Raw genomic sequence first — 17,045 nt, forward strand, 5'->3', positions numbered from 1 at the left:
CACCTCTTTGTTCACCAGTGTGATTTTAGGGGTGTCTGTCAGAGGTAATAACAGGAAAAGAGGGTGATGATGAGCAAAAATCTCAAAAGCATAGGGGGAGGATAGCGTGTCCGACAACTGGTGGGGACAATAATAGTCAGTCGTTGTTTAATATCAGGCTCACACTTGAAGTCTGAAGTCTGCGTTCACGTGTTGTTTCTGCAACGTCATTTAATCTATAAGTAATGCACATGAGGGGTTTGTGTGTTCTTTAAATCTCAAATAAAAGTTTCATTCTATCACATTCACAGCTTTCCATGGAATTTTTCTCACTGTGTGTCTCTCTTTAGCCCCTGAGGTGATCAACTGTGAGCCTCTGAGCACGGCAGCAGATATGTGGTGAGTATTCTGTTCTCACTGCACTTTCACACAGTGTGTGCATGTTCAGACCTGTTCTGAGCCCCACTCACTGCATGAGTTGTGTTGCTCCCACCCACAATTAAATGAAATGAAATTAAATTAAACTCAGTTTATTTATATAGTGTTAAATTACAACAATTGTCATCTCAAGGCACATAAATAATATAGTCCAATTAAAGCCTATTGGAATTCAATTAATTGTAATCATAATCCAATTAATTGATTTCAAAATAATCCAATTAATTCATATAGAGCCACTTAAAAAAATAATATCCTAGCTAAGGAAACCAACAGATTGCACCGAAACTTGTCTTCAGTCCAATCTCCCGTCCTGAGCCTGAGGGACTGTGGAAAGGAACGACTCCCTTTAACAGGAAGAAACCTCTGGCAGAACCAAAACCAGGAAGAAACCTCTGGCAGAACCAGAACCAGGAAGAAACCTCTGGCAGAACCAGAACCAGGAAGAAACCTCTGGCAGAACCAGAACCAGGAAGGGTGGCCATCCGCCTCGACCAGCTGGGGTTTGAGAAGACAGAAAATAGGGAAAAGAGGGGGGAAAAACACCATAACACCATTCAAAGGATATCTGTTGGAACAGGGAAACACAAGTTAATAACCACAATAATGTCACATGTACATAAAATCATTTGAGAAATTAAACAGGGGGAAAAAGAGAGCAAAGTGAGGAAAGGTGTGACAGATGAGGTCCCCCAGCAGTCTAAGCCTATAGCAGCTTAACTATGGGATGTTTCAGGATTACCTGAGCCATCCCTAACTATAAGCTTTATCAAAAAGGAAAGTTTTAAGCCTAATCTTAAAAGTGGAAAGGGTGTCTGCTTCCTGGACATTTACTGGCAGCTTATTCCACAAGAGAGGGGCCTGATAACTGAAGGCTCTACCTCCCATTCTACTTTTAGAAACTCTGGGAACAACAAGTAAACCTGCAGTTTGGGAGCGAAGTGCTCTGTTAGGAAAATATCTTACAATGAGATCTTTAAGATATGATGGAGCTCGGTCATTAAGAGCTTTATATGTGAGGAGAAAAATCTTAAATTCTATTCTGAATTTAACAGGGAGCCAATGAAGAGAAGCTAAAACTGGAGAAACATGATCTCTCCTGTTAGTTCTCATCAGAACTCTGGCTGCAGCATTTTGGATCAGCTGGAGGCTTTTCAGAGAATATGTGGGACAGCCCAATAATAAGGAATTACAGTAGTCCAATCTTGAAGTAACAAATGCATGAACTAGTTTCTCTGCATCACCCTGAGACAGGATGTTCCTGATTTTAGCAATATTACGAAGGTGAAAGAAGGCAGTCCTAGAAACCAGTTTTATATGTGCGTCAAATGATAAATTCTGGTCAAAAATAACTCCAAGGTTCCTCACTGTAGAACTAGAAGCCAAGGAAATACCATCTAGAGTAATTATATAACTAGACAATTTCTCCCTGAAGCGCTCAGGTCCAAAGAGAACAACTTCAGTTTTGTCTGAATTTAAAAGCAGACAGTTCTGAGTCATCCAGGTCTTTATGTCTTTAAGACAGGCTTGTAGTCTGACCAACCTATTGGTTTCATCTGGTTTCATAGATAAGTACAGCTGAGTATCATCAGTATAACAATGGAAATTTATGCCATGCTGTCTAATAATGTTACCTAATGGAAGCAAGTATAAAGTAAAAAGAATCGGTCCAAGCACAGAACCCTGAGGAACTCCATGACTTACTCCAATGTGTGAGGAATATTCTTCATTTACAAGAACAAACTGCAATCTATGAGATAAATATGACTTAAACCAGCCTAATGCGGTTCCTTTAATCCCAATAACATGTTCAAGTCTCTGTAACAGAATGCTGTGATCGATCGTATCAAATGCAGCACTGAGATCCAACAGGACAAGCACAGACACAAGTCCGCTATCAGAGGCTAAGAGGAGATTCAATTCAATTCAATTCAATTTTATTTATATAGCGCCAGATTACAACAATTGTCATCTCAAGGCACTTAAGTAATATAGTCCAATTCAAGCCAATTGGAATTCAATTCATTGTAATCATAATCCAATTAATTCATATAGAGCTAATTAAAAAAATTAATATCCTAGCTAAGGAAACCAACAGATTGCACCGAAATGTGTCTTCAGTCCAATCTCCCGTCCTGAGCGTGCCTGTGGCAACTGTGGAAAGGAACGACTCCCTTTTAACAGGAAGAAACCTCTGGCAGAACCAGACTCAGGAAGGGTGGCCATCCGCCTCGACCAGCTGGGGTTTGAGAAGACAGAAAAGAGGGAAAAGAGGGGGGAAAAACACCATAACGCCATTCAAAGGATATCTGTTGGAACAGGGAAACATAGGTTAATAACCACAATAATGTCACATGTACATAAAATCAATTTTGAAATTAAACAGGGGGAAAAAGAGAGCAAAGTGAGGAAAGGTGTGACAGATGAGGTCCCCCAGCAGTCTAAGCCTATAGCAGCTTAACTATGGGATGTTTCAGGATTACCTGAGCCATCCCTAACTATAAGCTTTATCGAAAAGAAAAGTTTTAAGCCTAATCTTAAAAGTGGAAAGGGTGTCTGCTTCCCGGACATTTACTGGCAGCTTATTCCACAAGAGAGGGGCCTGATAACTGAAGGCTCTACCTCCCATTCTACTTTTAGAAACTCTGGGAACAACAAGTAAACCTGCAGTTTGGGAGCGAAGTGCTCTGTTAGGAAAATATTGTACAATGAGATCTTTAAGATATGATGGAGTTCGGTCAGTAAGAGCTTTATATGTGAGGAGAAGAATCTTAAATTCTATTCTGAATTTAACAGGGAGCCAATGAAGAGAAGCTAAAACTGGAGAAACATGATCTCTCCTGTTAGTTCTCATCAGAACTCTGGCTGCAGCATTTTGGATCAGCTGGAGGCTTTTCAGAGAATATGTGGGACAGCCCAATAATAAGGAATTACAGTAGTCCAATCTTGAAGTAACAAATGCATGAACTAGTTTCTCTGCATCACCTTGAGACAGGATGTTCCTGATTTTGGCAATATTACGAAGGTGAAAGAAGGCAGTCCTAGAAACCAGTTTTATATGTGCGTCAAATGATAAATTCTGGTCAAAAATAACTCCAAGGTTCCTCACTGTAGAACTAGAAGCCAAGGAAATACCATCTAGAGTAACTATATAACTAGACAATTTCTCCCTGACGCGCTCAGGTCCAAAGAGAACAACTTCAGTTTTGTCTGAATTTAAAAGCAGACAGTTCTGAGTCATCCAGGTCTTTATGTCTTTAAGACAGGCTTGTAGCCTGACCAACCTGTAGGTTTCATCTGGTTTCATAGATAAGTACAGCTGAGTATCATCAGCATAACAATGGAAATTTATGCCATGCTGTCTGATAATGTTACCTAATGGAAGCATGTATAAAGTAAAAAGAATCGGTCCAAGCACAGAACCCTGAGGAACTCCATGACTTACTCCAACGTGTGAGGAAGATTCCTCATTTACAAGAACAAACTGGAATCTATCAGATAAATATGACTTAAACCAGCCTAATGCAGTTCCTTTAATCCCAATAACATGTTCAAGTCTCTGTAACAGAATGCTGTGATCGATCGTATCAAATGCAGCACTGAGATCCAACAGGACAAGCACAGAAACAAGTCCGCTATCAGAAGCTAACAGGAGATCATTGGTAACTTTCACCAGTGCCGTTTCTGTGCTATGATGCACTCTGAATCCTGACTGAAACTCTTCAAACAGATTATTTCTATGTAAATGATCACAAAGTTGAACTGCAACTATTTTTTCAAGAACTTTGGACAAAAAAGGGAGATTGGATATAGGTCGATAATTAGCCAACACTTCTGAATCAAGAGTAGGTTTTTTAAGTAAAGGTTTAATTACAGCAACCTTAAAAGTCTGAGGTACATATCCTATCAACAAAGACCGATTGATCAAATCCAATATGGAAGTGTCAATTAAGGGGAAAACCTCCTTGAACAGTCTGGTTGGGATTGGGTCTAACATACAAGTTGATGGTTTAGAAGAGACTATTGCTGTTGTTAGCTCAGAAAGATCAACTGGACAGAAGCTGTCTAAATACAATTCAGGTTCGAAAGATACTTCTAAAGCTGCTCTACTTGATGATACATCAGTGATAATAATGGGAAGGATTCCATTAATCTTCTCTCTGATAGAAACAATTTTATTGATGAAGAATCTCATGAAATCATCACTGCTGAGAGTTAAAGGAATACATGGCTCAACAGAGCTCGGAGTCTTTGTCAGTCTGGCAACAGTGCTGAAAAGAAACCTGGGATTATTCTTATTCTCTTCTATCAATAATGAATAATACGCAGTTCTAGCTTTACGAAGTGCTTTCTTATACGTTATTAAACTATCTTTCCAGACTAATTGAGACTCTTCTAAATTAGAGGAACGCCACTGTCTCTCCAGCTTTCTTGCAGTCTGCTTTAACGCACGCAGCTGTGAATTATACCAAGGAGCCAACCTCTTCTGACTGATTACCTTCCTTTTCAGAGGGGCAACATTGTCCAGTGTTGTACGCATTGAAGCTGTAGTGCTGTCAACAAGAGAGTCAAGTTCTACTGGAGTAAAATTTAGGTAGCCATCCTGTGTCATATCAGCACATGGCAGTGAAGAAAAGGATGATGAAATCAACTCTTTAAATCTGGTTACAGCATTCTCTGACAGACACCTTCTATATGTAGAATTCTTCTCAGAAACCGTGTAGTCAAGTAATGTAAATTCAAAAGTTATTAAAAAATGGTCAGACAAGACAGGGTTATGAGGGAACACTGTTAACTGTTCACTCTCAATGCCATAAGTCAGCACAAGGTCAAGGGTGTGATTAAGGCAGTGAGTAGGTCTGTGAACACTTTGAGAAAATCCAATAGAGTCTAATATAGAATTAAAGTTAATATTTAGGCTGTCATTTTCAACATCTACATGAATATTAACTGACTGAAACTCTTCAGACAGATTATTATGGAATAATAATAAGCTGTGCTGCAGCAGCGCACGTCATCCAGTAGACGAGTGTGTCGAAAGCCCTCTATAAGCCCCCCGATAGCCGCCAATAACAACAACACAGCAGCTATGAACTAACAGAGCTATAGTACACGTTCATTCATTCATTCATTCTTCTTAAAGTATTGGTGAAATAAAGACAGATAATGCCTTATTTAGAGGCTGCATCGTCTAAGCCCCGTTCATTCCGTTATATGGATCTCGAGTTATCTAAATATCTTCCGAAGGACGCCGACTTTCACCAAACTGTTTTCGGTGAGTAGATGAACGTATTTCATGCCAGAAATAAAGTCTAGGTTTAAAAATACTGGAGTTCCCCTTTAATGCTAACATGATCCTCCTGCTGCAGCCAGGTTTCTGTAAGACAAAATATATCAATATGATGATCACAGATCAAGTCATTCACTAACAGAGACTTCCAAAGGAGAGATCTAGCCGCAGAGAAGTGTGTAAGACTACAACTCTGCATCCTGGTCTCAACCCTGGGTTGTCATATTTCTAGAAATGAGAGCCGCTTCTTTGATGTCTTTGATGCCTATTGATAAAAGTAAACCAGCTAAGGAAGCCACATCAAAGTTGAGACTGAGTCAGTCGTCCGGCCTGAGCGTGCACGAATTGACAGGAGTGAAGGACTCCTTTTGAACAGGAATAACATTTGCTTGGACCAATTAGTCAAACCCTGTATTTTTGTATTATTTAATAATGCACTAGGTCAAAACACAACAGAGAAATTGTGATTATATTAGAATCATGATATAAAGTTCCATTTTAAGACCCCTGATCATATGACCTGACTGACTGTGTCCCGTGTCTCTGTCCCTTTAGGAGCATTGGAGTTATTACCTACATACTGTAAGTTGAATGCTGGATGGCTTGTAAATAATCGGGCATGAGATGCTGTATGTTATTGCACATGTTTAATGGTTTGTATGAAAACATCTGCTGATGTGTCACCACATAAACTCTTAAGATAAAGTCAGTGTCTGAAAATACCAAGTCTGTTACTCACAGTGTCTGTCGTGAAAAAAAAAGCAGTGCAGAAGAACCTTGACCCAGGATGTAAGACTCTTGAGCTAAAAAATTTATTTTTCAAGAGTATCCTGTCCAAGACAAGTTGCAGCTTAGAGCAGCTATGATTATATATATATATATATACCTACAGATAGGATAATATGTACACGTCATACAGAATTACAAACATCCCAAAGAAAAGGCATGGGTTCGCTCCTTCAGTCCAAAGAAATTAATGTTGAACTTCCACCAAGGCTGAAATAACTGACAGCACTTAGATCTGAATGAATCAAGTGAGATGTGGACATGATGTAGTATCACTTGTGCTGCATACTCTTTGTCTGCAGGCTGAGTGGTTTGTCACCATTCCAAGGTGACACTGATGAAGAGACTCTAAGGAATGTAATTGCCATGAAATATGAATTTGATGAACGATACTTCAGCATGACCAGCTCCATGGCTAAAGATTTCATCCAGAAACTCTTGGAGAAAAATCCGAAGTATGTATTGTGGCTATTAAAGTATTAAAGCATCACAGTTCAAACTGGTATTATTTCTGTAGATGAATCTCAATGCATTGTCTTTACCAGAACAAACCAGGGTTGTTTAATCACAGGAATCACAGGCTGACGTTGTGATTATTTCAGACATCAGTATGCACCGTGGGCTGCACGGTGGTATGTTGGTTAGCACAGTTGCCTCACAGCGAGAGGATTCCAGGTTCAACACCCGGCTGGTGCCTTTCTTTGAAGTTAGCATGTTCTCCCTGTGTATGCGTGGCTTCTCTCCGGGTACTCTGGCTTCCTTCCGCCATCCAAAAACATGCATGTTAGGTTAATTGGTGTCTCTAAAATTGTCCTGTGAGTGTGTGTGTTGTTTGTCTCTGTGTGGCCCTGTGATGGACTGGCAACCTGTCCAGGGTGTACCCCACCTCTCGCCCGATGACCGCTGGGATAGGCTCCAGCCCCCCCACGACCCAACCGACGGATTAAGCGGATATAGAAAATGGCTGGATGGAGTATGCACAGTCACTTTGTCACTGTTCTGAGTCAACAGTCATGCAGCTTGAATGGAGACTTATAACTGGTGGTTTTAAATTAACTTTGAGGCAAAACAATATGAACTCACCTGCCTCGTGTTCACACTTGCCTGACATCTTTCACTCATGATGCTCTGCTGATCCATACGGAAATATCAATATTATTACAGTATTACATTATATAGTCAGTTTTTTGACAGTGTTGGCGTGTAACTGATATTAAGACCAACAGCAAATAGTTGAGGGGGCAGCAGAGGAGGACATCATGCAGCTGATGATGGGTGTTCTGTCCCTGAATGTCCCCCAGAGCTCTCCAGCTCTTTTCCAATTTGGTTCAAAGTTTGTGCGAACTGTGTGGTAGAGTGACACAGTTCTGTTCATGAGTACAGATCATTATGATCATCATTCCTTTTGTGTTGGTGTGTATTGCAGTGAGAGGATGACAGCTGAGGAGTGTCTGCTTCACCCTTGGATTAAGGTTACTACAAGTCCCCCCTCAAACATGCTTCTTGTGTTTAATCTATCCTGCTGGTGAGTGTAATTATGTGTTTCTGATTGGTAAAAATGTTGTTACTTGTTTCAGCCCATCACACGCAAACAGGCAGCCAATAGGAATCGATCCTCAATCAACATGAAGAACTTTAAGAAGTTCAACGCCAGACGAAAATGGAAGGTGTGTCTTTAGATTCATGTTGAAATATTTCTCTACAATTCATGCTTTTGTAAGAACATTACATCAAGAGAATAAAACTAATGAGGTGAGGTGAAGACACAACATGGAGTGATTTGTAGTCAACACCTGAAACTCCTCCACTATCAGAAGAGCTTCATGAATTTTATTAGATACAGCATTACAACAGTTGTTTAATCAGTGACAGAACAAGGCATGTGTGTGTTCCAGTCGACTGTAATACTGCGCTGGTGCCTTTCACTGTCCAATCACTCACTGAATTACACTACCACACTAAAGTATCTCCAGAGCTGGGTAAGAAGTTTTCAGTCTTATACAAAATTTTAATGTGGATATCCATGAAAATCAACTTATTGCAGCTGGAAATAGCAGATGGGTGGCAGTCAGCGTCGTTCCACCACAAAAGCTACTTAGTTTTGGCATGTTCACCATGAAGTCTCTTGTGCTGCCATCAGTAAAAAAATAAACAGTACACTTCAACAGATGATTACAGCTGCAGCTGTCCTCACTGTATAGTGTGCTCCCAGAGAAACCAACTGTAGCTGGAGTGGATATGTTGACATGTCTACCTGTGGACACACTTATAGGTGTGCAACATGCAGACAGGAAACTTTCCAGATTTGTACTTGAAATCAAGTTGAAGGCCCAGTTCATCGACTGGACCCCGTTTTCTCAAGCCCTGTGATCACCACCTTTCATCAAAATAAATCTTCATTATAAAAATCCCTAAATATCACTTCACACACACTGAAACAAACACACGAAGACTTGGAATACTTAAACTACCTTTGCCCTACAAACAGAAAAAACGACCAGAGCCTCACTGTCATGGTTGGTCATTCTATGGTAAAGGCATCAAGCAATGAGGTCACACAGAAAAGGAAGAAAAAGTAAACTGTCTTCCTGAATGAGCCACATTACTGTATTTGTATATCTGTAATACTGCAATGGTCAAAGCAGTGTGAGAAGTACTGTGCAGGGAGAGGGTGGACAGGACTTAACAAAAATCAAATAAATTCACATCATAACACATTTTTTAAATCCTAAATATCTTCACAAGTCAACAAGAAGATCTCAGACCTTCATCTCTCCTCATTACAGAATAAATGGTAACCTTCTTAGGAAATCATACTGAACTTATGTCATATAATGTCAGTTTTTCTTTAACTCTCACCCCCTCTAGATGTCCTACAACATGGTGTGGATGTGTAACCGGCTTGTGAATTTGAGACTGCTGTGTAAGGGCAGCTCAGATCCAGATCCATTACAGGTGAGAAGATATTTATGTACGAGCAAGCCAATTATGTGTCATATTTTGGATTCCTCATCCTTTTACCGTGAAGAAGTCTTTGCACACTATCGGCTGCATCCTAACCAGATTCATGCAGTCATCACCTGGAGTGGGTTGACCCTAACTAGTGAAAACTGGTGGTGTCTTCTAGGTGTATGACACCATCGGTTATGTTGTACTAGAATAAATGTTAGTAAACTGCAGATATATTAATTCAACACATACACAGACACCACAGGTTTACCAAACTACATGATTAAAGTGGCCGCTATGAGGATCAGCGCAGGACAGGAAAACTTCTACTCTTCTTACACAGCAGTAACACTTTATTAGTGCAAAATGATGTCCTTGTTAAGCCATCACAGTTCAAACTGAGGTGACATTCGGACATGTCAGTGTGTGATTCGAACAAACTGCCATCACATTACAAGCTCAGTCCATTCAGTTTATTCACATTGTGCCAATTCATGACTGAAGTCATCTCAAGGCACTTGTCTAATTCATGTGATGCCAATTCTTTAAAATATTTCTAGCTAAAGAAACCAGAAGATCACTTCAAATGTTTTCTCTGATTTAATCCCCCATTTTGAGCATGCATGGGGTGGCAGTGGAGAGAGGAACTCAGCAGAACCAGAACCATGAGGGGTGGGTGGCCTGTCGAAGCAGACAGCTGCCCAGCAATGTTACTGCTTAGGGCGCTGCATGAATCAAGCATTCACAGTAAAACTGCTGCTAAGAATAGCTTGGACCATGAAACACAGAAATTGGACATTCGATCAAAGGAAATCTGGATTTTGATCTGATGAGTCCAAACATGAAACAAGGAAGAGATGAACAGAAGATAAAAAATGGGTAACTGCATGTGAGCTTTTCCGCAAGCGGTACAGAGGAGAAGGTATGATAGTGCAGGGGTCTTTGCTGATGGCACTGTTGAAGATTTCTTGATACTTTGTCTGCATGGTTACCACAACAACCTGTGGCAACACCTGATTCTAGCTTTGTATCAGACTGAACAGTGAGCATAGCTCAGCTTATCTTCAGACTGAGAAGCAGAGAGAAGCAGGGCTGCATCAGATGACCTCAGCCAACCCAAACCACATTCAGATGGTTGGGTTGAGTTGGATCACAGTGTGAACTAAAAGCAGACAGTAAGTGCTCACCATGTAAGAGAGCTCCATGACTGTAGGGGATGACCTCATGAAGCTTTCGATAGTGAAGATAGTGAAAACTTGAGGAATCAAAACTGTAGGGCAGATTTTTCAGATACAATCTGCTCATAACATATTGTATTTTCCGCACCATAAGGCGCATCTAAAAGCCTTAAATTTTCACAAAAAATGGCCGTGCGCCATATAATCCGGTGCGCCTTATGTGTACATCAGATTCCAAAATCTGTCACGGATACCGCGGGGAGCACCAAGCATTTATCGGGGCATTAAGCCCCCTCCGCATCACTCACCGCTCTCCCTTCGCGCCGCTCACCGCCATGTTCATTTTTGCCGCGCCTCTTCTCCTACATTGGAAAAGAATGGCAACTGGCCACTTTCGTCGCTGGCTTTGCGTTCGGTGTGAATCCAGGGTCAGGTGGATCCCAGCCATTCACTCTGAATGGGGCGAAGAATGTATCGAGCTCGTACTCAGCGATTGAATCATGTCATCATTAATGCTTTTGCCCATGTCCCAGTGAGTGCCTGTTCTTCAGACCGAGATGGGTGATACAGACCGATGTGCAGTTTATAAGTTTATAAGTTTAAAAACCAACGACGACGTTGTCCTTGACCGTCGGACCATTTCCCTCTGACACAGGGACGTAATACATACACTACTGTGCTGGCAGCGATAAACCAATCAGAGAACATTAGGTAATACGTACGCCTTATAATCAGGTCCGCCTTATGTATGGGTTAAGTACAGAAATGGACCCCATAATTGAGGGTGCACTTTATAATCAGGTGAGCCTTATAGTGCGCAAAATACGGTAATTAAAAAATTTAATCTGCATCAGCATAGGTTCATGAACAGTCTGTGGCCAGTCATTACAGAACTAAATCAATCTGGTGCTGCCATATTTATGATTCTAAATACACATCAGACAAATATTAGATTTTTATTATTGTCCTCACTGCCTGTCATGTAAATAGTTTCTAACAAGGAATCAATGATATATTCCTTTATTGCAACATAGAACAAAGAATGCAGCGCAGTAGAGTTCTACGATCCATTAAACCAAAGGTTTTAGAGGCAAGGCACATGTCAGTCAAACACAGTGTGTTGCTTCATGAATCATCTGCTTTCAATGCAAACTTTGCCTTTTTCTAAATATAATGACCTTCTGCCTCACACTTCCACTCAGCATCTGCTGCCCATATTCAAAGCACAGCGTTGAGCATGAATATGATGCTCTGACTGTTGACTGTAATGGTACAGCTAAAGATCCACAATGACTTTCCCATGTCAGCAGATTCCAGCCATCCTACCACTAAACTTGCGCCCCATCTTTCTTCACTGGCTGCTCCTTATCTAATAACATTCAGTGTACCTCTGCATGTGCTGTTTTATGTTTTTATTTGTCAAAAGAGCATTGCTGCCTCTACTCTGTATAAAGCCAGTGAGGTTTCTGTTGTGATGCTCTCTCAGTTTCATTACCTTCCATGGGACACAAGTTTTCCCCCTTTTTATGCTTTACTGACACTGCAATCCATGACATACATCGTGCAGATTGTTGGTGGACTAAGAAGTTTTGTACTCACACACTTTGATTATGACAGCACAATGCAGCTGAGTTTTCTGCTTAATCAATGATGTACAGCATTTACTTTCCACTCCTAATTTTTAAATGCAGCATGCTACTCATGTAAATGTAAATTGTGCAGACTGAGCTGAAATTATGCTTTTCTGCAGAGACAATGTGAAAGCGACGTAGAGGACACAGACAGCAAGCCTGCCTCTCTGCTGCGCCGAAGACTCAGCAGCAGTTCATAGAGTTGACCTGAGGGAGGCAGCAGACTCCAGAAAGTTCTGCAGACCAGCCTGATGCCAGAATTATTTCAGACAAACATTTGTTGTTACACTCTTCTGGTGAAATGTGCCTCTGAATATTACTGTTCCAATCTCACACAGTCTGAGGTGTATCAGATTGTCAAAAGAGCTTGATTTCTTTTTAAAGCACCTCGATAAGATTGTCAAGTGAAAACTTTGGATATGTTGGGAATGCATGCCTTTAATGGCACTTATATTTTTAAAGTTAGTATTGCGAAGGTTACTGATTTGAGAAAATTCTGATAACACAGTGTGCCAAGAAAAGTTATGGGTTGAATTATATCTCCTATACAAAACTTAAACTCATCTTAAACACAAGTCTTCCATGAGTTTTCACTCTCTCAACAGTCAAATGCCACTGCCTATTGTATTCATGTTTATAATGTTGTCCTGTAACACATGACAAACAGTGATGTGCTGGTGTATTGACACAGTATACATACACATCAGGTCATTCAGTTTAAGAATTCAGCTGCTGCTTTGTGGGTAAATCACTTTTAATATTCAGATCACACTCTGAGGCTGCCTGAGGTTTCAGCTGCCTCTGGCTTCATTAGGTGCCACAACCTCTCCTCCATGTTCAGCTTAATGCAACTCCCCCTGAGGAATGTTTTCAAGCGTAATGATGAACTGTGGAGTTCGGAACCAGCAAAGTTCAAAGCATCAGCAGTTAGCCGTGTGTGTGTGTGTGTTTGTGTGAAAGAGCGAGAGAGTAGGGGTAGGGGGTATCCATAGGTGTAGGAACCGGGACGTGTCCCCCCCCAATATTGGAGACAGGCGCATTTGTCCCACCCAAAAATAATTTTATATTTGTCAGGTTTCCGATATGTGTACGCCCCAATGTTAAACTCGTTCCTACGCCCTTGGGGATATCCATTAATTTCTATTTAGGTTTTTATTCAAATATGTTCTTACTGCAGAAGATTCTACATCTGAAATTAAACTGTACATGTCTTCCAACAATTTGCCTGTCTTTTATATTCTCCGTGTGTTGTTTTGAAAGAGCACAATCACACACGTGCTGTTAAAAACTTTGCTACCTACACTCGTTAAAATGTTTCTCATCATCTTGCTGCATCCAAAACTTATACCAAAGCTCTCTTTTTCTTCAGTCATATGTGCATGGATGGATATGACCCAAATTTAGATGCTAACAGTTCATGTTCTGTTTTTTTGAGTCAGTTAATTAATTTGATAAAACACTATTTTTTTTTATTGCAATGAACTGTACTGGAGCCCAAATATACATGATCCTTTCATTTGTCATTTATTAAAGAACTTAAGAGGTTGATTTTGTGGAAATCTTCTAACTCTTCTGATTAGATTAATAAAATAAGACTAGAAACTCCCCCAAAAAAAGCTCAGCTACATTTATACCCTTCCCTCGTCACTCTATCCCCGGAACCTGTTTCTTTAAATTAGTTGTTTTAGAGGATGGTTTCCAGAATTTAGTTCTTAGTTTTTTAACCAATTATTAAACTTAAATTTTTTTGGTTTTATACCTATGAAGATCCAGTTATACATTTTTAGCCCTGCTAATTTTGATTGACTTTTTATTAGTTTTAACTTTAGTCAATATTTCATTATGTTTTCCAATTCATCCTCTCTATTTTATCATAACCCTAAACCCAAACTTTTTATTAGCAATCTTTAATAAAAAGTTGTAGCCCCTGTTATATTTTTATGAATTTTAACTATGTAATTTTGACTTTTTTCATTTATTTAAAACCTTGTAAAAGTTTTTTTTCGCCTTTGGGCTTTCTGCAGATATTTTTCTTTTCTTAAATTTTTCCATACTTGGCCTACCTGGGGTAGAAAGTCTTGATAAATGCACAGCGTTTTGGCGGGCATGTACTAGCTTTCGGCGAGTGTGACGCATATTTTGAGCGACGAAAATTAATAGAAATAATAAAATAATTTTATCTTAATATTTCAAGATCGCAAAAATCTTCCAATTTAGAACTACAATAAAAACATGAACTAACACAAATAAAATATAATTCAATTGGATACTTTTTCATTTATTTTATCTGAAGAAAAACACCTTCCTTGGTGAAGCGTGCCTGGAACAGGCACACCAGGGTTTAATTTATATATTATGGCATGCCATTCAGGAAATTAATCTTTCAATATATGGAATGAATCTTTGAATATATTGAATGAACCTTGAATATATGGAATGAAACGTTGAATATGTTGAATGAAACTGAATTGAATGAATGAAACTGAATATATTGAATTAATCCTGAATATATTGAATGAAACTTGAATAGTATATATACATACATATATATCTAAGGCACTCCTTAGATGTTGAAGGCATGCTGAGGTTGGCCTGATAAACTGCTGTCCTTAGATGTGGAAGGCATGCTGAGGTTGGCCTGATAAACTGCTGCCTGGCCTGTTGTAGTAGGTCTGCCACTATCAAAAAGGGAGCGAACTTCTTCGTCAGAAGAACGGTATTGGGCAGTGTGTTAATGATGTCCTCATTCTTTAATATTCCTCCTACAAGATTCCGAGCAGACTGACTCATTGTCATTCGCTTTTCGCTGCAGTATCCTCATGTTAGACACGATGGCCACAGACCCTTCCGTGAAGTCTGACGTCAGTCAAGTTTCATTCAGTATTATTATCAAGGTTTCATTCAATATATTCAGGATTCAATCAATATATTCAAAGTTTCATTCAATATATTCAAAGGTTCATTCAATATATTCAAAGGTTCATTCAATATATTCAGGATTCAATCAATATATTCAGAGTTTCATTCATTCAATATATATTATAAACGGCATGCTTCTGTTATTGTGCATGCTTGATGTTGGCAAGATGTGTCTTATCTTCTAGTGTAGTAGGATGTGTCCCTGGAGAAGATGATGTCTTGTCTGGTGCTTGCTGTGGTAGTTGTGCAGAGGACTGTGTCTGAATAGAGAATTTAATTCTCCTAAAAACCACTGACAGTCTGCAAGAAATGTTACTGCTTTTTTCTCTTCTTTTTCTGCCCATGCTCTCTGCAATAAGCCTGCCTCCTGTAGCTTTGCTGTTGCTTGATTCTTACTCCCTGTTGCCTGTTTTGAAAACAGAGAAATCACTTCGGAGTTTCGGTGGAGCACTTTCACACCTTCTAAATATTCCTTTCCCTTGCATTTCTCTCGTCCAACTTACAAATTTATCTGTCCCTCTTTTTTCGTCTTCCCTTGGGACTTTTTACTGCCATCTGGTCAAGGTGTCAAATAATACCGACCCCAATGAGCCGGGTTTACATGTTTTCCACTTATCAACAAAGGTTTGTGACATATTCAGGTATTTCACGTGTTAATCAGAATGGGTGAATGGCGCCATGCCCGAGTGTTGGACCCGACCAAGAAGCTTCTACACGGAATCTTTTACTCTGTGCGCTTGATCGCTGGGGTTTCTCCCAGTCTCTTCACTCGTTTTAATTCACCAATCTCTGTAACACCCGAACTAAATTCCCCTTTATTTTCTAGTCCAATGCCTCCCTTTTACAGAACCACTTGAGATCTGTGTCAGTGTAGGAATTCTCAATCAGTCTCAACTGCTCGATACACTTCCACTAACACAGTAAAATATCAACCAAGTAGCAAACCACCCCACATTTTCATGAAATATAAAAAACTTAACCCTGTGTCCTTATGCAGAGATAAACACTTAATTACAGTCAAACCACCACATTGGGGTAAAATTATAGACCAACCGCCGATTGCGGGCTACTTCAGTTAATTACAGTCAAACCACCTCACAGGTGAAAATTATAGACCCACTGCAACATGCGGATTCGTTTTATAGACCAAACGACAGACAGACAGTAATTTTGTCCTATGATTTAGTGATTAGAGGACATCTTTAGTCAAACAATTTTATTTAGCTTGACCAATGTGCAGAAATTTGACACATGCTGATACAAGAGGTTTTCTGCTCACCTTGTGCTTTAGGCCTTGAATTGACTGAAAAAAGGTCCCCTCCAATCAGCTCCGGAAGTCCTCGATCGGACATGGTCTCAGAGTCCGCCAATCCAGGTCATAGTACCAAATTGTTTGCCCGATTCTTTCATTGGAAGCCCAAGAACAAGCTGCAGAAATCTTGTATTAAACAAAGTATTTATTAGTGATCACATGTAAAGTATACTGCAGTGCTGGACTCGGAGTGACAGAGCTCCCGCAGGAAATCCGTCAGGCCGAGCCTCGATATCCGGAAGCATTTCATATTTATATTCAGCTTTATCTCACAGAAGTTGTATTCACACTTGACAGAGTATAATTGGCCAGTTTTTAGTGGCATGAGCAGGCCAACCACTGTCCTCATCGTGTTCTTTGGATGTGATAAACAATGTGTGTGTGTGAGTGCTGTTTTAGGCGTGTATCTAATGTACCAGACCTATCTAACCCAATAGAGATGTTTTGTCTCGCTATGTCATCCTAAAGTCTTGGACCATTTAAGGTCATCTATTGTGTAGTATGAATAGAGTGGAAAAGTACCTGCAAGGTACACAGGTTATTTAGTAAATTACAGAATATGA

General features: G+C 39.9%; 1 protein-coding gene across 1 annotated transcript in view; it reads left to right on the top strand.

Moving 5' to 3' along the window:
- Positions 1-13,455, top strand: part of LOC140275378 (death-associated protein kinase 2) — a 47,740-nt gene extending 34,285 nt beyond the window's left edge. Inside the window, exons 6-12 of the mRNA XM_072370838.1 lie at positions 330-378; positions 6,263-6,289; positions 6,796-6,948; positions 7,920-7,965; positions 8,071-8,160; positions 9,362-9,448; positions 12,371-13,455. Of these exons, the coding sequence (XP_072226939.1) occupies positions 330-378; positions 6,263-6,289; positions 6,796-6,948; positions 7,920-7,965; positions 8,071-8,160; positions 9,362-9,448; positions 12,371-12,451 (533 nt within the window). The 3' untranslated portion in view covers positions 12,452-13,455. The remainder of the gene's footprint in view (positions 1-329; positions 379-6,262; positions 6,290-6,795; positions 6,949-7,919; positions 7,966-8,070; positions 8,161-9,361; positions 9,449-12,370) is intronic.
- The last annotated feature ends 3,590 nt before the right edge of the window (positions 13,456-17,045 follow it).

The sequence above is a fragment of the Leuresthes tenuis genome, unplaced genomic scaffold (genome assembly GCF_036924035.1).
Source record: "Leuresthes tenuis unplaced genomic scaffold, fLeuTen1.0.hap1 SCAF_18, whole genome shotgun sequence".
In the NCBI taxonomy this organism is placed as follows: domain Eukaryota; kingdom Metazoa; phylum Chordata; class Actinopteri; order Atheriniformes; family Atherinopsidae; genus Leuresthes; species Leuresthes tenuis.